This window comes from Nesoenas mayeri (genome assembly GCF_963082525.1).
Source record: "Nesoenas mayeri genome assembly, chromosome: 1".
Taxonomy (NCBI): Eukaryota; Metazoa; Chordata; class Aves; order Columbiformes; family Columbidae; genus Nesoenas; species Nesoenas mayeri.
The window spans coordinates 14179999-14203853 of record NC_137541.1 but is presented as its reverse complement, the minus strand read 5'-3'; the positions used below and the strand labels follow the sequence as shown (position 1 = coordinate 14203853).

Genomic DNA, 23855 nt, shown 5'->3' with positions numbered 1-23855 from the left:
CCTGCCGGATTGCTGGAGCTTTTATCCTGGCATGCACGGATCCTGCTGAGGGTTTGCACGCTGGGTGCACAGGTAGCATCAGGCTGCATTACTGTGCTCATGCAGCCAGAAAATTGTCCATAATTCTCTTTTAAAACTTTCTGATATTTCTGCACATCTGTAGATGTTCTGCACATGGCAAGCAGGAGTTTACAAGGTTCCTGTGGAATCCAAGATTTGGGATGTTAGGAAATCTGCTGCAACAGTGAGCATTGTGTTGGAGAAATGAAATGTATCCACCTGGTCGCTGAAATTGTATTGTACTTACACTGAACATTTCTAACACTGATGAAAATTAATTTCAGTTTTATGGGAGGCATTTACATATGAACAGGCCTTAATGAGATACAAGCAGCTGTCAGTTGCTGACTTCATAAACAAATCAACACCTAATGACCGAATGAGAGTTTCAGGATAATTCAGTAAATGTAATTATGGTAACTCAGAAGGTAGCAAATATAATTCTATCAGCTACAAATTTGCATTAGATTGTTAAGTTTTTTAATATCTGGAGATAAGACAATGATTTTATTTGAAATCATATCTCCAAAAAAATTTATAACAGAAAGAACATCATTTCACTCACAGTTCATCTGGGAGTCACCATGATTTCCTTGTGCTTATGTAAAATGTCACTTAACAACAGTGACTTTTATTTGACATCAACCTGACTCAGAGACAATGTCATCAGAAAGCTAGATTGCCTTCCAGTAGCATCATAAAAACTGAGAAGGAATATGAGAAACTGTGGAGGTTTATTTTGCTTATAATAAAAAGCATTTGTAGCTCCTTGATAGGACACTTCCCATTTGAATATGTGTCCAAATGTTGACTGTCCAGAAGACCAGTATTTTATCACTGAGAACGCAGCTGACAGCTCCTTATTCTCTTTTCTTAATTAAAACAGCTTTTTTAAATTGTTGATTGCCGTTTTTAACAGCATAATCCTCTTAAGCTCTTGTTACCTTAAGGTGCAGAGCAGCCTTGGAAAGCTTTCAGAAACAGTGAGCAGGACTGGCTTGTCAGTGGCTTTGCTTTTGCAACTGTGAATTCAGCCTAACACAAGTTTCTCTCACTCGAAGAGGAACCTGGATCCCTGGGAGCTTTTGTTGGCTGCAGCCGTGTGCCAGTGTCCCCGCTATCCATGTGTCCCCATGACGTCCCTGCTGGGTGGGAAGCCAAGGGCAGCCCCTTGCTCTGCCATGGCCATGGCTGGGGACTGCGGGACTCCCAGAGCAATGAAGCTGTCCCCAGGGTAGAGCTCTTTGTCTGCAGCCAGAAATATCCCTGCCCGCTAGGACGTGGCTCCCTGGGGACAGTCCCCAGCCATCCAGCCGATGCAAACACCTCTGTTTCAGCTGCATGTTCATCTACAGGCAGCAAAGCGACTTCTCCCTTCCTCCCTTACCCTTAAATGAGAGAAACAAATCTCCTGCCACAGCAGCATCTGTCTGAGGAGGCCTCTAAGTAACAAGTGGAGCTTGTTACTTAGAGGAGATTGGAGATCACTCTTAACGTGAACTTGGAGAAATTCTTTACAGTGAGGGTGGTGAAACACTGGCCCAGGTTCCCCAGAGAGGTGGTAGATGCCCCATCCCTGGAAACATTCAAGGCCAGGCTGGATGGGGCTCTGAGCAACCTGATCTAGTTGAAGATGTCCCTGCTTATTGCAGGGGGCTTGGATTAGATGACCTTTGAAGGTCCCTTCCAAACCAAACTATTCTGTGAATCTTTGATTGACGTGCAACCACCACCTGGGACCCGAGGAGGAAGATGGAGCCTCCCCAGCGCTGTGTGACTCTGTACTTTGCATGGTGGCAGTCCCCAGCAGCAGAAACAAGGCAATGAGCTTGTTCAGGGAAATGTTTTGCTCAGGTGAAACTCACACAAGCCCCAGCACGGGCTGTTGGCCCTCGTGTCAGCTTTGTGCCCTGTGGTGCAGGCCCAGCCCTGGGAACAGCCTCACAGCACTGCTGCTGGGGGTCTTCTCAGCAGGGTTTCAGGTGTGGTGCTCCCCTGGGCTCTGAGATGCACATTGTTATTACCTGTGGGTTGACTCTCCCCGCTCTTTGTGCAGGGTGTGAGCGGAGTGTCCCAAAAATCACCCATGCAGCTGCTCTGCAGGGACGTTTGTACCCAGCAGTGGCCAGCAAGTGGCTGGGGAAATGCCATTGATTGCACACCAAACAGCACTGGGAGCTGTGCTCAGGGGGCACCACAATTTGTTTGGTAGCAAGAGACTTCCATGAGATGTCCACATTGCCCCTGTATCCCCCCCAGTTTGGTTTAAATACCCCTGGGGCTGCAGATTCGCACTCCTCACCTCTACCCACACACCTTCATTAAAACTGGACAGGCCTGGCTGTGACGCTCTCCATCATCTGGCAAACAACACAACACAGTTTTATTGTACTGGAAGGTCACGGAGGGGTTTTGCCGGCTATAAAACCTTTCTTTGGTTTCCCTATTGTTATTTTCCTCAGTGCACAAGAGAGTTAACACCAGTCATTACCATTTTTCTGAAGCACATAGTCTCTGTCAGGGCTCTCTGTGGTGCCGTTGATGCTCTGTAGCAAACATGAAAACTACCACCGAGGTGATGTGCTGGCTTCAGAGCACTCAGAAAATAAACAGTAAATAATTGTGGTGAATATTGACTGTCCATTGTGCCTATGCAAGCTTAGGAACTCCTTCGTGTGCAGGTTACTGCATTGTGCACTTTTAATGGATAATTCATAGTTCTTGTAATGTAACCCATCAATACATTATATCCTGAGGGAGTATTTAATGGGCAGATCTGCCCCCACAGATTAGCTCTGCCTGCTGTAAAAATGCTTACAGTATTTTCATATCAAGCAGATACTTAAAACAGACAATAAAGGTCATTTCAATTAAAAATCAAGCCCTTATGCAGCTTGACTTGTTTTTTAAAAAAATAAAAAATGCAATTCTAAAAATTTCCCCAAGCATGTACTAAAATAATATTGGTATTTTTGTAGCATGCAACTGGGTGGTTAACTGTTCTGCTGTACTGTCCATTTTAGCTTCACAGGCTGCCTCTATACATTTTTCCACTTCCATAAAGGCAAGCAGGTGGCTCAGCCACCTTTACAACATTCATTTTAACAGATCATTTTACATAGTTGTGGGGTGTTTTTTTTTAATTAAAGTAACAGCATCGCATCCCATGCCATCACACTGTAGCCACATGGCTCAGAAACAAGTGAGGAAAGAAACTCCCACTTCTTGTAGTAACATTCCACTCCTCGTCCTCAGCCCACGCAGTCAGCCCTTGGCCAGGCACAGGTCTATCCTAGTTTAACATCTGATTTTTAATTCTTTGCAGTCAGCCTTGCTTTCCCTGTCTATCCCTTCCACAGCTCTGAGACTCAGCCTCAGCACCCATGTTGGCCCCACCACCCCTTTTTTCCCAGACCCATCACACAGCCAGCACAGCCCCTTTTGCTCCATCATGGTGAACAATTTCCCATCTTTGTTTCACTTCACCCACAATTTATTTTCCTTAATCTCATTCTGGCACAAGCATGGAGCTGAGAGCTGCCACTAGGCAACGCCTGTGATCTGTTGGCAGGTTGGCAGGGCAGCTTGGAAAGGATTCGACAACAACAATATTTACTCTTCTCGTGACTCTGTTTCTTCTCCAGCCTTGGTTTTCGGGGTTGATGGATGTCATGCTAGATTTGGCGAGCAGGAGTCACTCAGCATGGAAAATGCCAATATCACATTGGATAATCTCCTAGAGGGCCAGCACCAAGCACTTTTTAACAATTTTAACTGACTCCACTATAATAAAGGAAAACTAAGTTGTTGAAGAGAAACTATTTAACTAGAAAGGAGAAACTACAGCAAGGTTTTCTCCTTGAAGAATATTACAAATATCTAGAGTTTAGTTATATATAGGCAAGTAATTTGATCCAATGATTCCCCACCACAAACCTTCAGTGGAACAGGTTTTGTCTGAGTAGTCGGCCAAGAGCAAGCATTTTGCAATATGGAAAAAAAATACATGCTATGAAACAGGATCTTTGTCAAAAACTTGTGATCAAAATGCCACCAGTGTTACGTGAGCAAAATCTGGTTTAGAATAATCCTGAAAAAAGGAAATTGCTGTATCAAATAAAAAGTAGTCAAATATTGTCAAATGGAAATAGCCAGTATTCAAAGGGGAAAAATTTAACACTCAAGAACTTAATCTTCACAGAATTTTTTATAATAGTATCAAAAGAAACCTTTTACACAACTTATAGCCTGTTGACTGTGACCAAAAATATAAAAATCAAAGTCATATCCTAGATCCACCTTTCTAATTTTGCATTCTGTCACCCTCACACGATGGCACTGAATAAAAATCCAATGATATCCATTGATAGGTTTATCTTAACTTTGTGCATAAAGCCTCTGTAAAACTTCTGCAGCCTTCCTCCAAAATGTCATTAATGACTGAAAAGTCCATTATATAGCCCTGTGCAGCAAGTGGAATAATCTAAAAAATTCATTTACAAAGATCTGTATTTGCTTGTGCCAGCCTTTGCAGACTGGACTGTGATTGTGATATCAATGTACTTTTTTTTTTTTGTAGTTGCATTTTATGTTTTTCCCAATAGTTTTATAAAGAATCACAAATTAAAGCATTGTTATTGGCTTTAAGGTCCAGCGCCACACGTTTCCGCTGGAGTCAGTGCTACTATACAGCCCAAGACGAATGGGCCTTGGACAACATCTACATCGGACAGCAGTGTCCCAACATGTGCAGCGGACATGGCTGGTGTGACCACGGCGTTTGCAGGTATAAAGCATTTGCCAGCTCTTAAATATGATGTCCTGATTTGTCAGGTATCCTGTTGTTTTGTATGCTTTTTTTTTTCCTGGGGGGCGGGGGAGTCTGTTTTATTTTCAGATTAAACATTAAAAAATAAAAGCACTGGGGGTTTAGACCATTCAAGCAACATTAACAGTGAGTTGCTCCACACCTCTCTGTCCAAGAACCCACGCACTTGGCAGATGCAGGCATTGGAATAGCTTTCGGTGGCAGGGGGCTGGTGGCTCCTCCAGCCTTTTGCAGAAGGACCCGAGGACCAACTAAGTGCTGGGGCTGCTTCACTGGGACACGAGGGCTCCAGGGACCAGCTCAGCAGCACTTGGCAGCTGCTGTCAGACCAGGTACCATACCAAGGGTACAGATTACTGCCTGCCAGCTTCAAACTTTGTGGACAAAACAAGGGTGTTTTAGAAATAAGATGTAGCTTTTTTCCATTATCCAGTTATTCTAGTTTGCTTCCAGGATCCAAAATTCCAATCACATCTAATTTTAAAAGGTCAGTGCACTACATTATGTAATTGTCAGTGACAAATAAAGTCTTTAAAAGCTTTATACTTTTATATACTTTATACTTTTTATACTTTTACCTTTCCTTCCAGGTGTGACTCAGGGTTTCAGGGTACTGAATGTCAGCCTGAAAATCCCCTTCCTTCGACCATCATGTCTGATTTTGAGAATTCAGATAGCTTGAAGACAGAGTGGCAGGAAATTATTGGGGGAGAGATCGTCAAGCCTGAAGAAGGTTGTGGTGTCATCTCATCTGGCTCCTCGCTCTACTTCAACAAGGTACTAACAAGGGATGGGAGACTGAGAAAGGCACGTACTGTAGGTTTGCACGGAGCACGATGTGGTTGTGTGGCAAAGGAAGGTGGCAGAAAGCAGCACACAGTATGAGAAGTGCATTAAGCAATGCAGCTGTGCTCTGCAGGTAAAGAACAAAGCAATCAAAAGAGAGAAGGAGAGACATATAATGGAAGGAAGTAAATCTCTGGTGTGCTGGGAATGTGTACATTCATACTGTCTTAATTTTCTGTTTTAAGATTTGGTTCTTTCTCAGCACCCAGCAACTCCTATTTGTTTGTTCTGTACTGTTCTGGGCAAGAGATGGAGAAAGTTTGACTTTCCAGGTGCCAAGTAGGATTATTTGAGATTACAGGACCAATACTCATGGAAAAAAAAATCCCCTCCAGACTTTTTGAAAGTGGTTTGCCTGTAGAAGGATACTCTTGTATAGCTTTGCAGACGAAAATAAGAGAGCAGGAAAGAGATGTAGGGAATTCTGCTAATTAATAGCAATTATAACTAAAATAAAAAGAGGTCTTTATGACCAGATGTAATATTACGGGTTGTAATCATAGATTTATTTTTTACTGTTCCTCAGCTCTACTGCTGGATTTTGTCTTGTTCTTAATTGAGAGGAAGAGTATAAACGCAGCTATATGCTTCTCTTTTAAAGGTTTGATCAAACTGCCACTGCTGTCATAAGAGCCAGATTAGTCCCAGAAGATTAACCCAATATGCAACGCTGTGTAATTGTCTGTTGTTTACATCATTACAAAAATCTAACCCATCAAATTATTTTCAGCACTCCTACATAGTCTCACATCCAACTCCCCTGGAAATGCAGCTCTGCATTGAAAATTTTATAATAGACCAATCAGTATAACAAGCTAATTGTGATAATTGGATTTTTTTATATAATTGTCTTTTCTGTTAGATGCTTTTCCTTCTGGCTCAGTTCCTTATGCCAAGTTTCTCAAAGTAGTTTGCTAAATTAGAATTAACCTGCTATGATCTTTCTTCTGATTTCTGCTAAGGAGGAGTGAAAAACTAATTTAGAATTTCTTGGCTTCTTTCTATTGATCTCTAAGGGTTAGGTTATCATTCATTTCTTGAGTAGTAGCAGTCTGTGTGTCATCAACAGAAGGTGGTTTATTTAATTTCTGTTTAGATCTTTTCCAAGACTTCTAGTGGCCATGCTGGTAGATAATCAAGATTATTTTTATGGTTGCCAAACAGTTCTGTATTGTTTTGGAAGCTCATATTCAAAGGCTCAATTTCTTTGCATTTGCTCAAATAGACATTTTTTATGTGAATGTTTAATGTTTACTACCATCATCAGTTACTGCTACCAGAATTAACGTTGGCTTTGTTCTGCCAACCCTCAATCTTTTGGTTTACAACTCATTTTAATCAATTGTAGGTGTGCTTGCAATACAGAGCTCTTTCAATTAACCTCTGCAATTCCTCTGAGGCTTTATGTCACTCATGCCCTTTCTCAATTAACCTGGATCTGTAGTTGACCCTGCAGCAGGCAGAGCCGCTGTGGGTGTGGATATGGAAACCCCCCCTGGAAGAGTTTTACAGCCAGAGCTTGATCCACTGCAGGTCAATGTGTTGGGTTTAGTTGTCACAGGCAATGCAAGCTGAGTTGTAAAAACACAAGCATTCAGGTTCCAAAAATTAGCCTGGCAGTGTGATGTGGCCTATTTCACAGTATCACAGTATCACAGTATGTTTGGGATTGGAAGGGACCTCAAAAGATGATCTAGTCCAATCCCCCTGCTGGAGCAGGAACGCCTAGGTGAGGTCGCACAGGAACATGTGCAGGCGGGTTTTGAATGTCTCCAGAGAAGGAGACTCCACAACCTCCCTGGGCAGCCTGTTCCAGTGTCTGTCACCCTTACTGAGAAGCAGCTTTTTCTCAAATTTAAGTGGAACCTCTTGTGTTCCAGCTTGATCCCATTACCCCTTGTCCTATCATTGTTTGCCACCGAGAAGAGCCTGGCTCCATCCTCATGGCACTCACCCTTTATATATTTATAAACATTAATAAGGTCACCCCTCAGTCTCCTCTTCTCCAAACTAAAGAGCCCTAGCTCCCTCAGCCTTTCCTCATAAGGGAGGTGCTCCACTCCCTTAATCATCTTTGTTGCCCTACGCTGGACCCTCTCCAGCAGTTCCCTGTGCTTCTGGAACTGAGGGGCCCAGAACTGGACACAATATTCCAGATGTGGTCTTACCATGTTTGGTAGAGTCCACAAATGAGCTGTGGACCCAGGCTGGAATGCCAGTAAAGCAGAATGTTCTGAGAAGGGAAGCAATAGATATTTATCTGTGCTGAGTTTATCCTGAGCTGGATAGGAAGAAGGAAAAGGTAATGAATGGAACAGATATTATATTCATCTATCATGATATTAAAAAACATAGATGATATTTTAAATCTCAGCTCATAAATCTTGTTACTTATGTCCAGCTAGATCATGTCACTTTTCTCAGAATTGTCAGGAAAATTGTCGGGAGGATCATGCATATACAAGTGAGAGACAGGGAAAAACATAAATTTTACTTGAAACATAAGCATCATTTTATAACTTAGCACAGGTTTCCCTTTCTGATACATTTTTGGTTTTGGAGATGGTCAGGAACTCATAATTTTTAAAGGAATAAAAACCAGTAGGCGTGTTGCCACTTCTGCTCCATTCGGGAGGGGGCAATACCAGGTTGCATCTTTTTCTAATAAATGCAGTCGTAAGATCATTGCATCCCATCTCCAGCCACATGTATTTGGATTTGCCCTACCTATTACAGCTTGTGGTGGCATGGTGCTGTGCTGGGACAGGGCTGTGCATGCGGGTCACCTCTATGGGGACGCTGCTCTTGCCCCGTGTCCTGCCTCACCACGTATCAGCATCTTCTAAGGCGTGCGATGTGCAAGCCCACAAGCTCAGCCTCAAGCAGCAGAGGACCCAGGGAAGAGGGGAACAGGATAACTCCAGTTACAATGAAAGTCTCTTAAACCTCAAAGCTTTTTTTAGCTGAATATGCTCTGTCTTCCTTTACCCCTTCACCCACAGAGTGACCGTGGTGACCACAGCATAGACATCAAAGAGCTGATTCCTGCTAGAACACAAAAACATCCATGGAAAAGTTGTTGACTAAATGTTATGAGGTGATTTTTTCTCTGAGCTGTGCTCGAGTAAACCTGAAACCAAATCCACATGTTTTAGGTGGGAGACTCCTGGTTCACAACACTTAGAGTTTTGCATAGTAGCAAATCCTACTCAGGTGAGACAAGAAGAGAAAATACCCCTCCCTGGTTTGTGTGTAGGAGATGGGCTTCAGGCAACAGCTATTGTAGGGGCAGTAATTTCAGATGATCAGGCAACCCTACACAGTGCAAGATTTGACTGGGGAAATGAGACTTCAGAAATGTCCTTTTACTGCTTTATGCCTTGTCATTAAAACGCTGAATACTTAAACACTTAGTCCCAGCTGGTTCAGGATACCCAGGATCTGCTCTTTGTCTTCCAAAGGTACTTGGCATCTTGAAGGAATGAGACAAAATAATTGTGTCGAAATTGCATTGTGAGGTTTCATTGTGCTTCGAAATGTAATAATAAAAATGTTTGTGCAATCACACCAGAGTGATTAAGATACAAGCAAAATCACGGTCTGAATACCAAAAAAAAATGTCATGTTAACATAAAATTCATCGTCTTCTATGTTGTGCAATTTTCTGTGCAATATTCATCTGTGTTGGAGTTTAAATATGTCTATTCATAGTGAAGGTGTCATATTTAATGCTATTTTCCCCCATCTGGTCTTTTTATTTTAGGCTGGAAAAAGACAGTTGGTAAGCTGGGATTTGGACACAACCTGGGTGGATTTTGTCCAGTTTTACATCCAGATAGGAGGAGAGAGTTCTTCGTGCAATAAACCAGACAGCAGAGAAGAAGGTGTGCTGCTGCAGTACAGCAATAACGGTGGCATCAACTGGCAGCTACTGGCAGAAATGTATTTCTCTGATTTTAGCAAACCCAGGTATAATTTTGGTCTAAATTAAATCCATACTGCATCAGTTCTTTTGTAAAAAAAAAATATTTCTCAGTTTATGAAACTCCGAATAATAATTTCAAGTTATAATACTTAAAAGCCATAATTATATGGAAACTTGACCAGGCTACCACAGTAAACTCCTGTCACTAGGAAGGAAAAATCTAATGAAAACGGGCCTTAAAAAAACTGAAGTAAAATATAAAGTTTGCGATCACTCACCTACCATGTGAAACATGACTAAAACGTTAATATGTGCAAAACATTAGCAAGGAAATACAGAACTTGTCCAAAAGGGGTGCAGAAATCTACCATTTCCTCTGACTGGTTTCAGATGTAATGCACATGTATTAACGTCACATACCACAAAAAGTCCAAGAGTGATTTAGGGACTTGGAAGTATAAAACCATTGAGCTTTGTTTAGACTCTACTTCATCAAAATTACAAGACACATCCAACAAAGGAGTTACGTACTGAAACGTTCATCACTGGACCCTCCAATGCCTTATTTTTAGACAAAACATTTGCCCCTCTGAGAAAGCAATGGTGGTGGTCCTTACTGAACATAGCTATGTGTATTTATTTTTCTGCTGCTTCAAATGTGGTGCAGTTTTTGTTTTCCACTTTGTTATTTTCCAAAACATAAATCTAGGTATTCTCTGGAAAAAGAGGGTTTCCTATAGCCCTGGCCAATTCCTCCACCTCTCTCTGCCTAACCAGCAAGTGAAGCAGCGTCCGTGGTTCCAAATAACATGATAAAAAGAGTACTGAAATAAATATATGTATAAATGCAGATATGTAAGGTGTCTGAAACAGGACTGAACAAGTAACTAATTATTGCACTTTTCAACATAAACATAATTATATTTGAAACTTTAACTTTTATTGAACATCATTTTTGTAAGGTGTTTCCTAAATTGAACATAAAGGAAACTATCTGAGGAGACCCCAAGTTCTTTTATGAATATCCATATAGGAGGCCTGAGATATTTTTATCCACAGTGAAAACTCTGCTACATATGAAAACTCTGCTACATAATCTATTGCATTTTAATAAAAGGATGGTATTGTCTACAAACAAGACCAACCAGCAGAACAGAATGAGAAATGACTTTTGGCAGCGTGTTTCACTGTTACTTACTGGCACCAGAAGAATGTTAAAACTTGCTGAACATGAATCTGCTGAACAGTTTAATTCAAAGCCGAAGAGTTCAAATCAGTTCCTTATTCTGCGAGGCAATTTAGTAATAGAGAGCAAAAAATAGCCATTGTATTAAGGAGTTTACATTCTTCCCAGACAAGAAGGACAAAGAAGGCTTCTTGATATACAGTGTATAAATAGGTATCCAGATATGCAGAGGATTTCTGAGGACTTCTACATGTAAGACAGATCCTGGCTTTCCTGCCTCTTTTCGCTGCTCAGGGGCATTTCTCCCATTTCTCTACAGACTGTGTTCCCTAAGGCTCTTCTGAATTTATGTTCTTCAGGTTTGTCTATCTGGAGCTGCCGGCTGCAGCCAAGACACCTTGCACCAGGTTTCGCTGGTGGCAGCCCGTCTTTTCTGGGGAAGGGTATGACCAGTGGGCCATTGACGACATCATCATTTTGTCAGAGAAGCAGAAGCACATCATTCCCGTTGTTAATCCCACTTTACCACAGGTAAGAGCAGGCTGTGGGCATCCCCATGAAACAGGAACCATCGTATCTGTTAGTAGACTTTCCTTTGAATATAGTTTTCTCTGAAAATACTGGGTGTGTTTAAAGATGCAGCTGTAGTGTTTGCAGCTGTAGCTCTCTTTGTGTGGTACTAACCTGGCTTTTTTAAAACACCACTCTCCTAATCTTTGTAATAGAGTATGTAATTATGTTTCTCCTCAAAAAGTCAAGACAGAAATCTTGGAAATTACAATTTTTGGAAAATTACAGAAAATGCGAATTGCAACATTTGAAAATTTATAGTTTTGGAAATTATTCTGAAGTCACACTGCAAGGTGATAGTACTTATTGTTGCTTTTCTTTTCATTTCTCACAGAACTTTTATGAAAAGCCAGCATTTGATTACCCCATGAACCAGCTGAGTGTATGGTTAATGCTGGCCAATGAAGGGATGGCCAAAAATGAAAGTTTCTGCTCTGCCACCCCCTCCGCCATGCTCTTTGGTAAATCAGATGGTGACCGGTTTGCAGTGACTCGAGACTTAACTCTGAAGCCTGGATATGTCTTACAGTTCAAGGTATTCCTTAAACATAAATCCCTGCAGAATATCAGTAAAACTGCCCTTAGTCAATACTTGCAAGATGTCACTGGGCCACAGTTCAGAACAAGGTGATAAATTACATAATTGCATAAAAAGATGTGAAAAGCACAAGTATGAATTCATACAGCGTAAAATATCACACTGCTTTCTAAAAGCATAGCCAAAAGCTTGGTGCAGGAGAGCTGTTTTACCCTTCCAGAGAAGTTTTAAAGCTTGTTGTTCATCAACATGTTTCAGAAGTGGATTGAAGTGACTGTCATTATATTCAAGTCAGTACTAGGAAATGCTAGTGCACTGTCAAGGGAAAAAGGATTTATCCCGTCTGGGGCTCCATGACTACAAAAGCTCTGATGCAATTTGTGTACATTTTTTGTATTTAATACTATTTAAGGACTTATAAGCTGCTCTGTACTCCAGTGTGGGTTTTTTCTTATAGTTTACTTTCATTGTGTCAATGAATATAGGCTCCAATTAGCATTCTCTTCTCTAAAGGGCTTACAAAAATTTCAGTGGTCTGACAATACATCAGAATATAGGCTCCAAAGAAAGTGTATTTGCTTTGACAAGCTCTTGTTTCTGAACCCTAATCAAAATTTTATTGAGTTTATAATGAAATCCCATTGGTGAATTCTGGAGGTTGGTTGCAATGCAATTTTAATGAGCTCACCACAAATACATGGTCCTTACATAATTGGTGGATACAGACACTGAATAATTTAGAAGTGGAATTATTAAAGAGATCAGATGTTTACAGGCAGCTTTTCAAATATATTTCCCACAGTTCTATAAATAGAAAAGTTAGTTAGAAATAATGGGATTTGTAAAATAATCTCATTTCATCTAAAAGTTATGCTAATGAAATGCTATAGAAATTGAGAGGTTGCAGTACAATTTCTGAGTAGTCCTCCTAGTTTTATATCTTAAACTGTCTAAAAACCAAAAATACTTCAATATATAAATACCTTTTTTATCCTGTAAAAGATGCTGTTTACCTCTTGACCACTTCAGTGGTTAAGTATCCTTTTTGTTGGTTGGTCGACCAACAGCAATTCAAAAATGGCTTAGTCTAAAAAAGCAATACTTAAAAATATTAACTACAACTTCCATCTCTGAAAGCCTTGACAACGTAGCATAAATATACAAAGCATTAACAATATGTATCAGAGAACAGTGAGTTTTTTTATAAAGTCTGTTATTTAAGACCTGACTTTATAATCCTGTCTTTTTCGGAGAGCTTTTAAACTGGCCAGCACATAAGTGTGTAAGTTCTATTTGCATGCTTTAATGTTAAACATATGGTGAAATGCTTTCCTGAGTTCATCAAATTTCCATTTTAAATAGCTGCCTGGAATAATTTTGCATTGATAAACTCAAAGACAGTAATTTGTCAAAATTATTTCATTTTACATGAATGATTTTGTTTTACATTTTACATTCTACAGCTCAAGTAGAATTTCTGCAATAAAATAATGAAAACTAATATTTCTCTGATAGCTTGAAAAATGAAGCTGAAAACTTCAAATCAGCAGTTGATTTTTGTCTTTGTTAAATTCTCATTTCACATTTTAATATGCATTTTTCTACTTCATCCAATTCTGTTTTATTCTGGGGGCCCAAACAGCACCAGCAGCTCCCAGACATCATTCCTGCCAGGTCAATGATAAGGCTGTGGTCAGGGCTCATGGCCCAGAGCAGGGGACACCTGCAAATCAGGCTGATCCCCTGGGCACATTGGGTGAACTGCAGATGGGGTTGATCTCAGAGGACACAGCTCCTCCTGCTCCTCCCAGGCACGAAGGTGCCGGGGTACAGTTTGCTGTTTGTGGCCTGTAATGCACCAGGACCTTCAAAAAGTTCTTTTCATGTTTCAGTGTGCTTAACCCAGTAATTTTAATGAAGGGATAGTGGGAATTTTTAATGAGAAATGTCTTATTTATGTACAAAACAGACTCTAAGCATCAGTCACTGTTTGCCAGCAGGGTTCAGAGCAAGCGTTCAGAGTCCCAAGCCTCCCAAACCGAAGTCGCAGGTAGCTTGCAGCCCATAAATATCAATAACAGTGCAGGTTTCTTCAGATCATATCTATTGCTCTGCTTTTTTGCAGCTAAACATCGGTTGCACCAACCAGTACAGCAGCTCTGCTCCCGTTCTGCTTCAGTATTCGCACGATGCTGGGCTCTTCTGGTCGCTCGTGAAGGAGGGCTGCTACCCTGCATCTCCGGGCACAAAGGGATGTGAGGGAAGCTCCCGGGAGCTGAGTGAGCCAACCATATATCACACAGGAGACTTTGAGGATTGGACAAGAATTACTATTGTTATCCCCAGGTCACTTGCAGCCAGGTACTGTCCATTGTAAGCCACCGATGCCACTGGTACCCTTGAGTTAGCTACCTCTTCTTTGATGTTACAGGAGGAAAAGAAGTTCCAAGATGTAAATAAAAGCAATCCTAAAATTTGGTAGATCTAGGAAAAATATAATGGAAGAAGCTTTCCATTTTAAAAGTGCCAGAAGAGTCCATAACATTAAATTACAAACTAACAAAAAAGGAACCCAGAACATTTTAATTTTATGTCAACCTCTTCATCATGGTGCTGTCTGTCTTTATGCATATAAGTTAGGTCAGAGGCACCAGCATGAGAGTGATAAGTCTCTTGAATCAAAGAAGCCATTTCAACAGGATTAATTTTACAAACAGACATCACTGAGCAAAGAAACCCTGCCAGGGTATTTGAGCTGCTGTGTAATGTGCTGTGTCACTGAAGGGGGCCGAGACAGCTGAAGTCAAAGGACGGAGAGATGATGGGTGTCCTCATCTGTGAATGCGACCTCAGCATTGGGTTAACACAAGCAAGAAAACATCAGATGGTCGAAGTCACAAAAAAGCTATAAAATCCAGAGGGTTTTCTCAGTCTTACATGGATTGGCAGAAGTTTCTCCCTCTCCTTGCTCACTTTCTTACACCATCCACAAACTGCCCTGGTCTGATTTGCTACCTGCACCAAGCGCTGCCGGTGCAGCTGTGCCCTCAGCCCCTGGCTGTCCCCTGGCTGTCCCCTGGCTGCTCCCCTGGTGCCTCCTGCCTCTCCGCCCCTGGCAGCCACTCCAGTGCTGCCCCTGGATTTTGGCTCCATCCTCCTGCCACGGGCTTCTCATCATCCAGCCCCAGCACTGATATTGAGTATGTGGCAAATTGTGTGGGAGGGGAGCCTTTGCTGTAAGGAGCTGAAATAGCAACATGTACCGTAACAAGTTTGTCTTTTCTTCATTAATTAGCCAATAAAAACAGGTGCCAAATTGCACAGATCTGACACCAGCTAATTTGATTTACCCAAAACAAGCAGTGTAGAATCAATAGCAGCAATCTGTTTGGCATTATGTTCAGTAATGTGATCAGGAATAAGAAGCTCATGCTAAACATTAAAAACGTAAGTATTGCAAATACAATGAGGGTCTCAGCATTGTGGGTCACTTTGGAAATCATGGTTCATGGGTTCTGTGGAGAGCATCCGGTGTGATCAGTTGGTACAAAGCACTAGAACAATGATCACCTACCTGCCAAACCTCAGTGTATAGCAGAAAAAAAAGCAATATGTTTATTACAAGGAGGATTTTATTTAATCCATTGGATTAGCAATGAGATGTTAAATTGGTTCCCTCACCTAGTGCTCCTATAAAATGATTTGACTAAAAGTTAAAGACTGAAAGTTAAAAGCCAAAGTATTTTTTCTTGGACAAATTTCCTGTGCCATGAGTCAGCTGGGGTAACTTAGTGTAGACTCACCGAAGCCCCCAGAGCAGTTTCAGTTATACAAGCTGAGGATTAGATCACTGTTTTCCAGGAATTTCATGTTATCATCCAAGAACAAAAATTTTGTATTTCTGTTTACATGTCCTCTCGGACTCATTATTTGTCATTATTTTTGTAAAGTGGATGATTTTTCTTGTACCCAAATTACTTGAAAGCTTTCTGATCAGAATTAGATGATCCTGTAATAAAGTCTGCATCACTGCCATTACTGAGTTATTTTCATAAGTACCATAAGAAATGGAGTTCTGGGATTTCAAAATGTAATCAGTAGTTCGAGTTGAACTGAGGAGTGAAAGACATCTTCAGAGTCACATCTAATCATTCACTCTTGTTCACAAGACCATCTATCTGTTCTTTGCATCACACTGGTGGATATGGCCCAGAGAAGCCAAAATACATTAAAAAAAAAAAAAAAGAAAAAATATCCGTAGGTAAAGATGCACAAAATGTAGGATGTCAGAAATACTTTCTAGGCATCTATTTGCATCTTATTTGCAAAAGGCTAATTTAGCAAAACCTCCTTTCAAACAAAGAGCACATAAAATACGCAGTGGGTATTGAAGCTGGGCATAGTAATATTGTGCCTTTTGCTGTTTTTTCTCTACAGTAAGACTCGATTCCGCTGGATCCAGGAGAGCAGCTCCCATAAGAGTGTGCCTCCCTTCGGCTTAGACGGCGTTTACATTTCTGAGCCTTGCCCCAATTACTGCAGCGGTCACGGGGACTGCGTCTCAGGGGTCTGCTTCTGTGACCTGGGCTACACAGGTAAGACCTTTTTAGGTGGGATTACAGCAAACACTGGCCAAGTTAAAGCTGTAAATCTAGCATCTTGATTTTCCTCTCCAGTACTCTGGAAAAATATATGATGACATAAATTTTATGGGCCGCCAGCAAGAATCTTTTCATTTTGTTAAATAAAATTCAGCACAGGCCAAATAGAGCAGCTGAAGGCAGCGGACAACAGTGATATTTCTGGCAACCACAATCTTTGAACACCACCATCTGTAGGAATGGGGAAGGGACGAGTGATAAAAGAGAAAACAAAACAAAATATTATAAACTAAAAAGTCTGTTTAAAAGACTTTGGATCATCTTCAAAAGAATTGCTGCTGGTTTGGAGTCCCCTGGCCATCAGATGGCATGGGACCAGGAGGGAACATATGTTCTGACAAGCCATTCTGTGGAAAATTCTGCTCACTTGTGGTTTCAGGGGCTTTTATGCTGAAACACACACACATACACACACACACACACAAAAAGAATAATAGTGATTGACACAACCAGTGGCACACTGCACTCTTTTCAACTCTCTATACCAACTAAGTAATAAGCTAACATCATTTGTACTATTTGTTTAAAATAAAATAAAAGGATACTATTTTTCTATTTACATAAAATGCCTTATCAACACAAAGTGTGGCTGTTTTTCATCTAGTGAAATAAGCCATCTTGGAGTTTAGAGGAAGAAGGATTATTCTACCTACAAAAATTTATAAAGAGGACACAAAAAGGTACATCCTGTCATCAGGGCATTTTTTTAGAAAAGCTTGGTACTTTCTCACATGTGGATGCAACAGAACTGTCTGCCAGTGTACTGTATCTGACCTTTATTGCTTCAGCAGTTTCATCAAAATATCTCCTATATTTTTTTCTTTCTTGAAGCATCACATGGAACCTGTGTGTCTAATGTGCCTAATCACAGTGAGATGTTCGACAGGTTTGAGAGGAAGCTAAGCCCTCTCTGGTACAAGATAACAGGAGGTCAGGTTGGGACAGGCTGTGGTGTGCTCAGCGATGGAAAATCTCTGTACTTCAATGGACCTGGCAAAAGAGAGGCAAGGACTGTTCCCCTGGATACCACAAATATCAGGTCAATCCTCAGTTCTGCTTCTCACAATTGTCTGTGTATTCATGTTGTCTCCGCTCCGCTATTATAAGTGTAGATGTGAGTAGGTGTGAAATGTTCTTCTGGTAATCAAAACTTGTATAAGAAATCTTAAAGCCAGAAAAATTACTCTTGTTCATTCTGGTGTACTACATCATTTTCTTGAGATGGAAAACTTGGGTTAGAAATTAAATGGAATAACCGCATAGTGAATGCTAACTGTTTATCTTTCTGAGGAGATGGTTTGCATTGTATTCTAAATGGACAGGCAGAAGATGTGGTCTTGAGACTGCAGAAAACCTAGAAGTCTGCCTGTAGCTGGACAGAAAAACTCCCTTTCCGCTGTCTGCATTGAACTGCAGGCACACCAGTGGTGTAGCAATGAGCTCTTATTTTCTTGCCAGATGTTCTGAATTAGTTGGTTTGGCAGAAGTGTGAAAAAAATGGAATGTGAATTGTTTCTGAATAGTCAAAGGTTAACAAGCCTTCACCTCTCTCCTTGTTACCACCAAATCCTGCTCTGCTGGTAGCAATTACCCTTTCTCTCTCAAATTGTCTAATTGATTAATGCAATTAGGATAAACAAAAGGCTGTTAATTCTAACCATTATTTAGCCTGGAGTTTGCTGCTGCTTTGTCTAGTCTCATGAGGGATAATGCACCTGAAAACTTGCCCACCCTACAGTTATATCAATTAGCTTCATAAAAAGTATTTCTCATGACAATTTCTCATCCAAAAGTAAGTAAAGCTGTGATTTGCTGGCTTATTTAATTTGTGTGATCATTTGGCAAAGACTGGCCACCAGTTACTGCTGCCACCCTCCAGCTCAGACACATGGTGCTCCTTGGGGCAGTACAGGTGCTGTGGTTTTGGGGACATCCTTAGCTGCTCCCCAGCATAGCACCAGCTGCCTTTCCTCCATCCCCTGCGTGTCTGACAAACACAGGAATTATTTACATAATTATGTATATTGCTTAATAATTAATTAATTGTTTGACAAATACACTTTGGACAAGTACATGTTCACACTGGAACTCTGAGAAGATCTTAGCACTCCTTTTCTGTTCCACCGTCTTTTTAAATTTCATGTCTTTAATCCTGTGAAGCATAATATTGGGAGTAGCCACATCATCAAGAAGTCTATGTTCAAATGGATTTTTTGAGTTACTCATTCTTTCCCTGAGAAATCTTTTTTTAATAAAAGAAAAGAATTTTCTTTAGCTTTAAGATTACTTTGAAACCATTTTTAATGCCAGATATTCATATTTATAGCTTTCCATTTTTACAGAGTTTGAACCACTTCAAAAGCCAAAAGAAGTCTGAAAGCACTGAGCAATGTTCTTTCTTGATTTTCTAAATCTACCACTATTTCTGTTTTGCCTGAGAACACGGTTATCTGATGACTCAAAAACTGCCCCAAGAATGTAAATGGCCAGAGGGACACCTGATAAGAGAAACTAAGATCCCTCTTCTGAACACATGCTTGCCAATTGAGTTGCTCTTCTGCTGAGACTGATCATTCTGTCAAAATAAACAGGCATTGAATTGTTTTATAAGCATCACAGTGAAAAGCTTAACTTCCTTGAACAAGTCAAGTTTGACACCACATCCTTGGGCTGTTTGCTAGACAGAACAAAAGCAGCGGTAATCTCAAACACAAATTGGACTTATATCGATTTTTCAGTTCCTTCAGCCACACCTGTGCTCAGGGGTAGGATCCATGTCATGTAGCCTGACTAGAACATGGACTCATTGGATGACAGCAGATACCCCAGGCTGCTTTTATGCTCAAACGAAAGAAATTGCTACTTGAAAAGGACAATGCAACTCATCCTAAAATAGAGATAGTTAAAGCCAGTGGTATGTTTTCTGGAAGCAGGTATTTTTGCCACTAATTATAAGGGAATCTGGGTTCATCATGTAAGATTTAAGCATTCACTTTTTGAACATCTTGCTTAGAACAGGTGCATCACACTTAGATGTTTGAGACCATTGGTAACACTAACTGGGTCATTTTTTCCTAGAAGCAAATGCAGATGAAGTTTGTGAGAATATGAAGGCTTAACTAAAAGATCCATACCATAAAAAGATAATTCCTTCAACTATAATTTTTTTCTGTTATTGGAGCTAAAATTAATGTCACTTGAAAGAGGCGATTAGAAGGAAGCACTTTTTCCCATTTTGATATTACTTTTTGCATTCAGTCGTGCTTTCCATAGGATTTAGTTATCTTATTAGGGGTCATCTTAGCCCCTGCACAGTTATCTTTTATTTGTGTGGGGGGTTTTTTGATTGGAGTGTTTTGGTTACCGAGTAAACAGCAGGAAAATATGCCTTGAAAGACATACCATTAGATATGTGGATTGAGAGTGTGAATAGGAAGGCTGACACTCCTGCAGTAGATTTTTAAGCTTCTTATTTTTCAGGTTAATAGTGTTTTCCCAGACCTTTTAAGATCTTGTTTCATTAAATCAGGCATGGAAGAGAAAAAAATTGAAAACTATTGCAAGACATTAAAGTTTTATTTTCATTCTGAATTCCCACAGATCTACCCAAGGTTATTCCCTATCATCTCGCTTCAGTTACAGCTTTTTGAATGAGAAGTGTAAATTTTATGTAAGGGTTGGGAAGGATTTTTGTTCTTTTTTGTAAGAAGGACAGAGACCCTTTTCCCCCTCACCCTTTTTTTCCCAGAGGAGTGGGGTTCATGGGGACTCGGTGCTCCTGGCTCGCTCTGCTCCAGAGGGGTTGAGATTTGCCAGCCTGAGGTGCACGGTGTTCCTCAGGGAAACAGCCCAACAGGGCACCGCTGAGCCCAGGTTTCATGCTAAGAGCATTTAAAACTAAAGCTTGTTCCCTGAAGACCATGATTGCAAACCAGCACTCTATGTTTAGCATGTATATTAAGTTCTATCATAATTTTAGCTTTGTTTGCCCTGTTGTCTCCCTATTCCTTTATATGATGGACTACACTTTTTTTCACACACATTAGCAGAATGTCCCATAGCACTGAGAGAGTTGTAACTGTCAAAATTCATTTCACCCAGACCATTTTTTGCCCTACGCTTCAGAAACCCCCTGGAGTCTCTCCATCCCTTCCCTTTTGCATGGCCCAGTGCTCCAAAGGCACAATTTCACCAGCAATATTTCCAGCCTCCTGACTGACAACATGATACTTGGATGCATTTTGGTTAGTGATGAGCTACTGCCTCCCGTTTTGATGGTCTATCCCTTATGACACTCTTCACTATCTGTTCAGTGAGAGCATTTGCACACAGTGCCTACCTGGCAGCCAGATAAAAATCACAGAATATATTTATTTTTTCCAAGCGGTGACATCTGGCTTGTTAGCTGACTTGGCTCCTGTCTGCGTTACAGACTCTGTTGCTAATGACTGTGCAACCATCCCAGAGAGCTGTGCTGGGTCAAGAGTTTGCAGATCAGATGGGCTGATTCACCCTTCTGCAGAAAGGGTGGTTTTTGTCTTTTGTTTCTGCTTTTTACTGATCACTACATTTGGCAGACATAAAAGAGTGTCGCATCATAGAACTGTAAATCTTTTCACCTTTGAGACCACTGACTAGTGTTTTATTGCCTGAATACTGACAACAGAGCTGCAGCAAACAATAAGACCTACCTGGCTAAATAACGTAATACTGTCAGCCTGTCTGTTCTTGAGCTATCTATGGGGTTGTATTATGAATAAGACTGATGAGTATGTTCTGGCTTGTCCTAGTCCCTATAGGTATATAAAACATCTCAAGTAGGAGATACCAATTTCTTTAACAGAATCAGAGTACAGCTAGCTTTTGAATTGGAAGAGGATCATGATATTGTGTATGATGCAGTGTGTGAGGGGAAATTGGTGTCCTATCTGCATCATACTGGCTCTGGCTTGTTTGTGATCTTACTGATGTCACTACAAATTAGGACCAAATCCCCTAAAGTGAAAAGAGTTATCCTGGTAGGGAATTATTTGGGTGACAAATCAAGCCTTGTCTCTTCACACAGAGACACAAATTCACCTTGAAACTTAGTATTTAAAATAAAGTGGTTATCTACAAGCAGTAGAATTAATGAAGCCTGGTTTTCTTTAAATCTGTATTATCTTTTTTTCCCAAAAAACCTCTGCTTGTCAATGACCTCATCCCTCCCTATGTGCTTCATAAGGACACTTCCAGCACAAGGGACAAGAAGTTGCTTCCCAAAAACATCACGTAAGCACGTACTCCAATAGTCATAACGTAACAGGCAGGCATCAAAAACTGGCTAGGAAACAAGGAGGAGAACAGCATCACCAGCATTCAGCACGCAAAAGCTCAGTGTAGGGACAAGTCCAGGTTCCCTGCTCGGTTCAGGCGGTGTTTTAGGTATGCAATGCAGACAACCTGTGAAGAAGGCGTAGGTGAGGGAGCAGTGGCATTATCATTATCTCAATGCTCTTTACATTGGTTGTAACCAGGTAAGAGTCAGATAAATGTCAGAGACATGCATTCGAATTTGGTAAGTGAGCTGCAGGACATTAATTAAAACAAATTGCTGTTATATATCACAATAGTACATATCTAAGAGGAAATGTAAACTACTCTGATATCACAAAGTCACAATTTAAAATATAAGTTCAGCGAGGGCATTAGAACATCACTGTAGATTGGGAAAAACATTTACCATATTTTGGAACAAAAGGATGGGATGACTATTAATTCAAATATAGCTAGATAGGCATGTTCTAGGCTTAGCCAAAGTTCTGTCAATAAAACCAGTGGCATTGTCTCAAAGGGATGTTGCAGCTTTAGAATGTTTGCAGAAAAACTTATGGGAAAACTTTCACGCGGAGCAACAGATGAAAAGGCTGCCATGGTTTACCACAGAAAGGAGGAGGAGAAGGTAGGGAAGTGATAAAAGCACTGACTACACTGAAGGTTGCAAGAAAGGTAGATCAAGAACATTTTTTTCCCCATCTCATTACACGAGAACAAGGGGATGTTTGATGAAATCAAAATGTATAGGTTCAAAATCAAAGGGCCTAATTCACAAAATGTCTCATGAAATCTTTTCACTGAAAATTGTTTACATCAAGAATTTAAGGACCAAAAATGGATTGGTGGTTTAGGGAGGGTAGCATAATTTTACTAAAATTATAATATTGTATTTTAAAGCTTAAACCAATTTTCAGGTAAAAGAGGTCAAGGTAGGATCTGACATAACGATCTGACATAAGGATCTGACATATTTGCCTGCTTTGGAGTTTTTGCATATTTGTGTAAAATAAAGAACTGCTAAAATCTGCTACTCAGTCCAGCAAACACTTATGAGACACAAGATCAATAAACCACATCACTTTCTTCTGTCTTGGGTCCTCCATGGTTTCTTATGGCAATGCTTGATTTCACTGGGAACATTACCTGATCAATAAGCCTGGAATAATGACCTAAGTAAAAATGCCACATCAGTTAAGAAAGGTGAATTATCCTGACTGATCTTGTGTTATCAGATGATAATTACACTTCTCTTCTACCCTGATTTTTTTTGATCAGGCTAGTTCAGTTTTATGTACAAATTGGAAGCAAGGCAATTGGTAACTCCTGCAACAGACCGAGAGCCAGGAATGAAGGTAAAGCCTCTTTTCCTTATAATAAGCTTTTTGTATTTTGGGTCTTCCACAATGTTTTTGCCTTTTACTGCCTTAACAAAATCGAAAAGATTATTTTATTTTTAATATAAACAGATTACCTCTTCAGTTTCTGTAAACATTGCAGAAAACTATTTACTTTTGTTCTGCCTTTGTATTCAAACTTATCTCCACCAAACCTAATAGTGATCCATCAGCAAGAGTAACTTTGTTGGAGCTGTGATGGTTTAAGACTATTTACAAGAGGTGTAATATCTTTTCTTGTGGAAAAAAGGTAAATTTATAAGTACACAGGACTTTCTCCAGATCTGAAACAAAAGAAATAAAATTCATGTTCAGGCTAAAGTAGACAATTTCCATTTCTGATGTGAAGAAGAGTTGTGTGCCTGAAAACTTGTTCAGCTTCTCAGCTGCACCAGTGGATCTAATAGAAGTTTGCCTTCCAACCCAATCTCATGCATGATTTACTTGGAATGCAAAATCAAAAAGCTACAGCCGTAAATATATTTAGACTAAAGAAATTCATCTCTCCCAGCTGTGTTCCCTCTTATTTTA

The 23855-nt window shown here is 40.4% G+C and overlaps 1 protein-coding gene across 1 annotated transcript in view; it reads left to right on the top strand.

Annotated features, from left to right (window-relative positions):
- The window catches only part of RELN (reelin), a gene marked incomplete at both ends in the record, with an annotated part of 285441 nt that overhangs the window by 206922 nt on the left and 54664 nt on the right, over window positions 1–23855 (top strand). Inside the window, 9 exons of the mRNA XM_080343887.1 lie at window positions 4709–4846; window positions 5479–5665; window positions 9498–9703; window positions 11205–11376; window positions 11750–11950; window positions 14079–14314; window positions 16391–16548; window positions 17446–17653; window positions 23206–23282. Coding sequence (XP_080200013.1) covers window positions 4709–4846; window positions 5479–5665; window positions 9498–9703; window positions 11205–11376; window positions 11750–11950; window positions 14079–14314; window positions 16391–16548; window positions 17446–17653; window positions 23206–23282 — 1583 coding nt within the window. The remainder of the gene's footprint in view (window positions 1–4708; window positions 4847–5478; window positions 5666–9497; window positions 9704–11204; window positions 11377–11749; window positions 11951–14078; window positions 14315–16390; window positions 16549–17445; window positions 17654–23205; window positions 23283–23855) is intronic.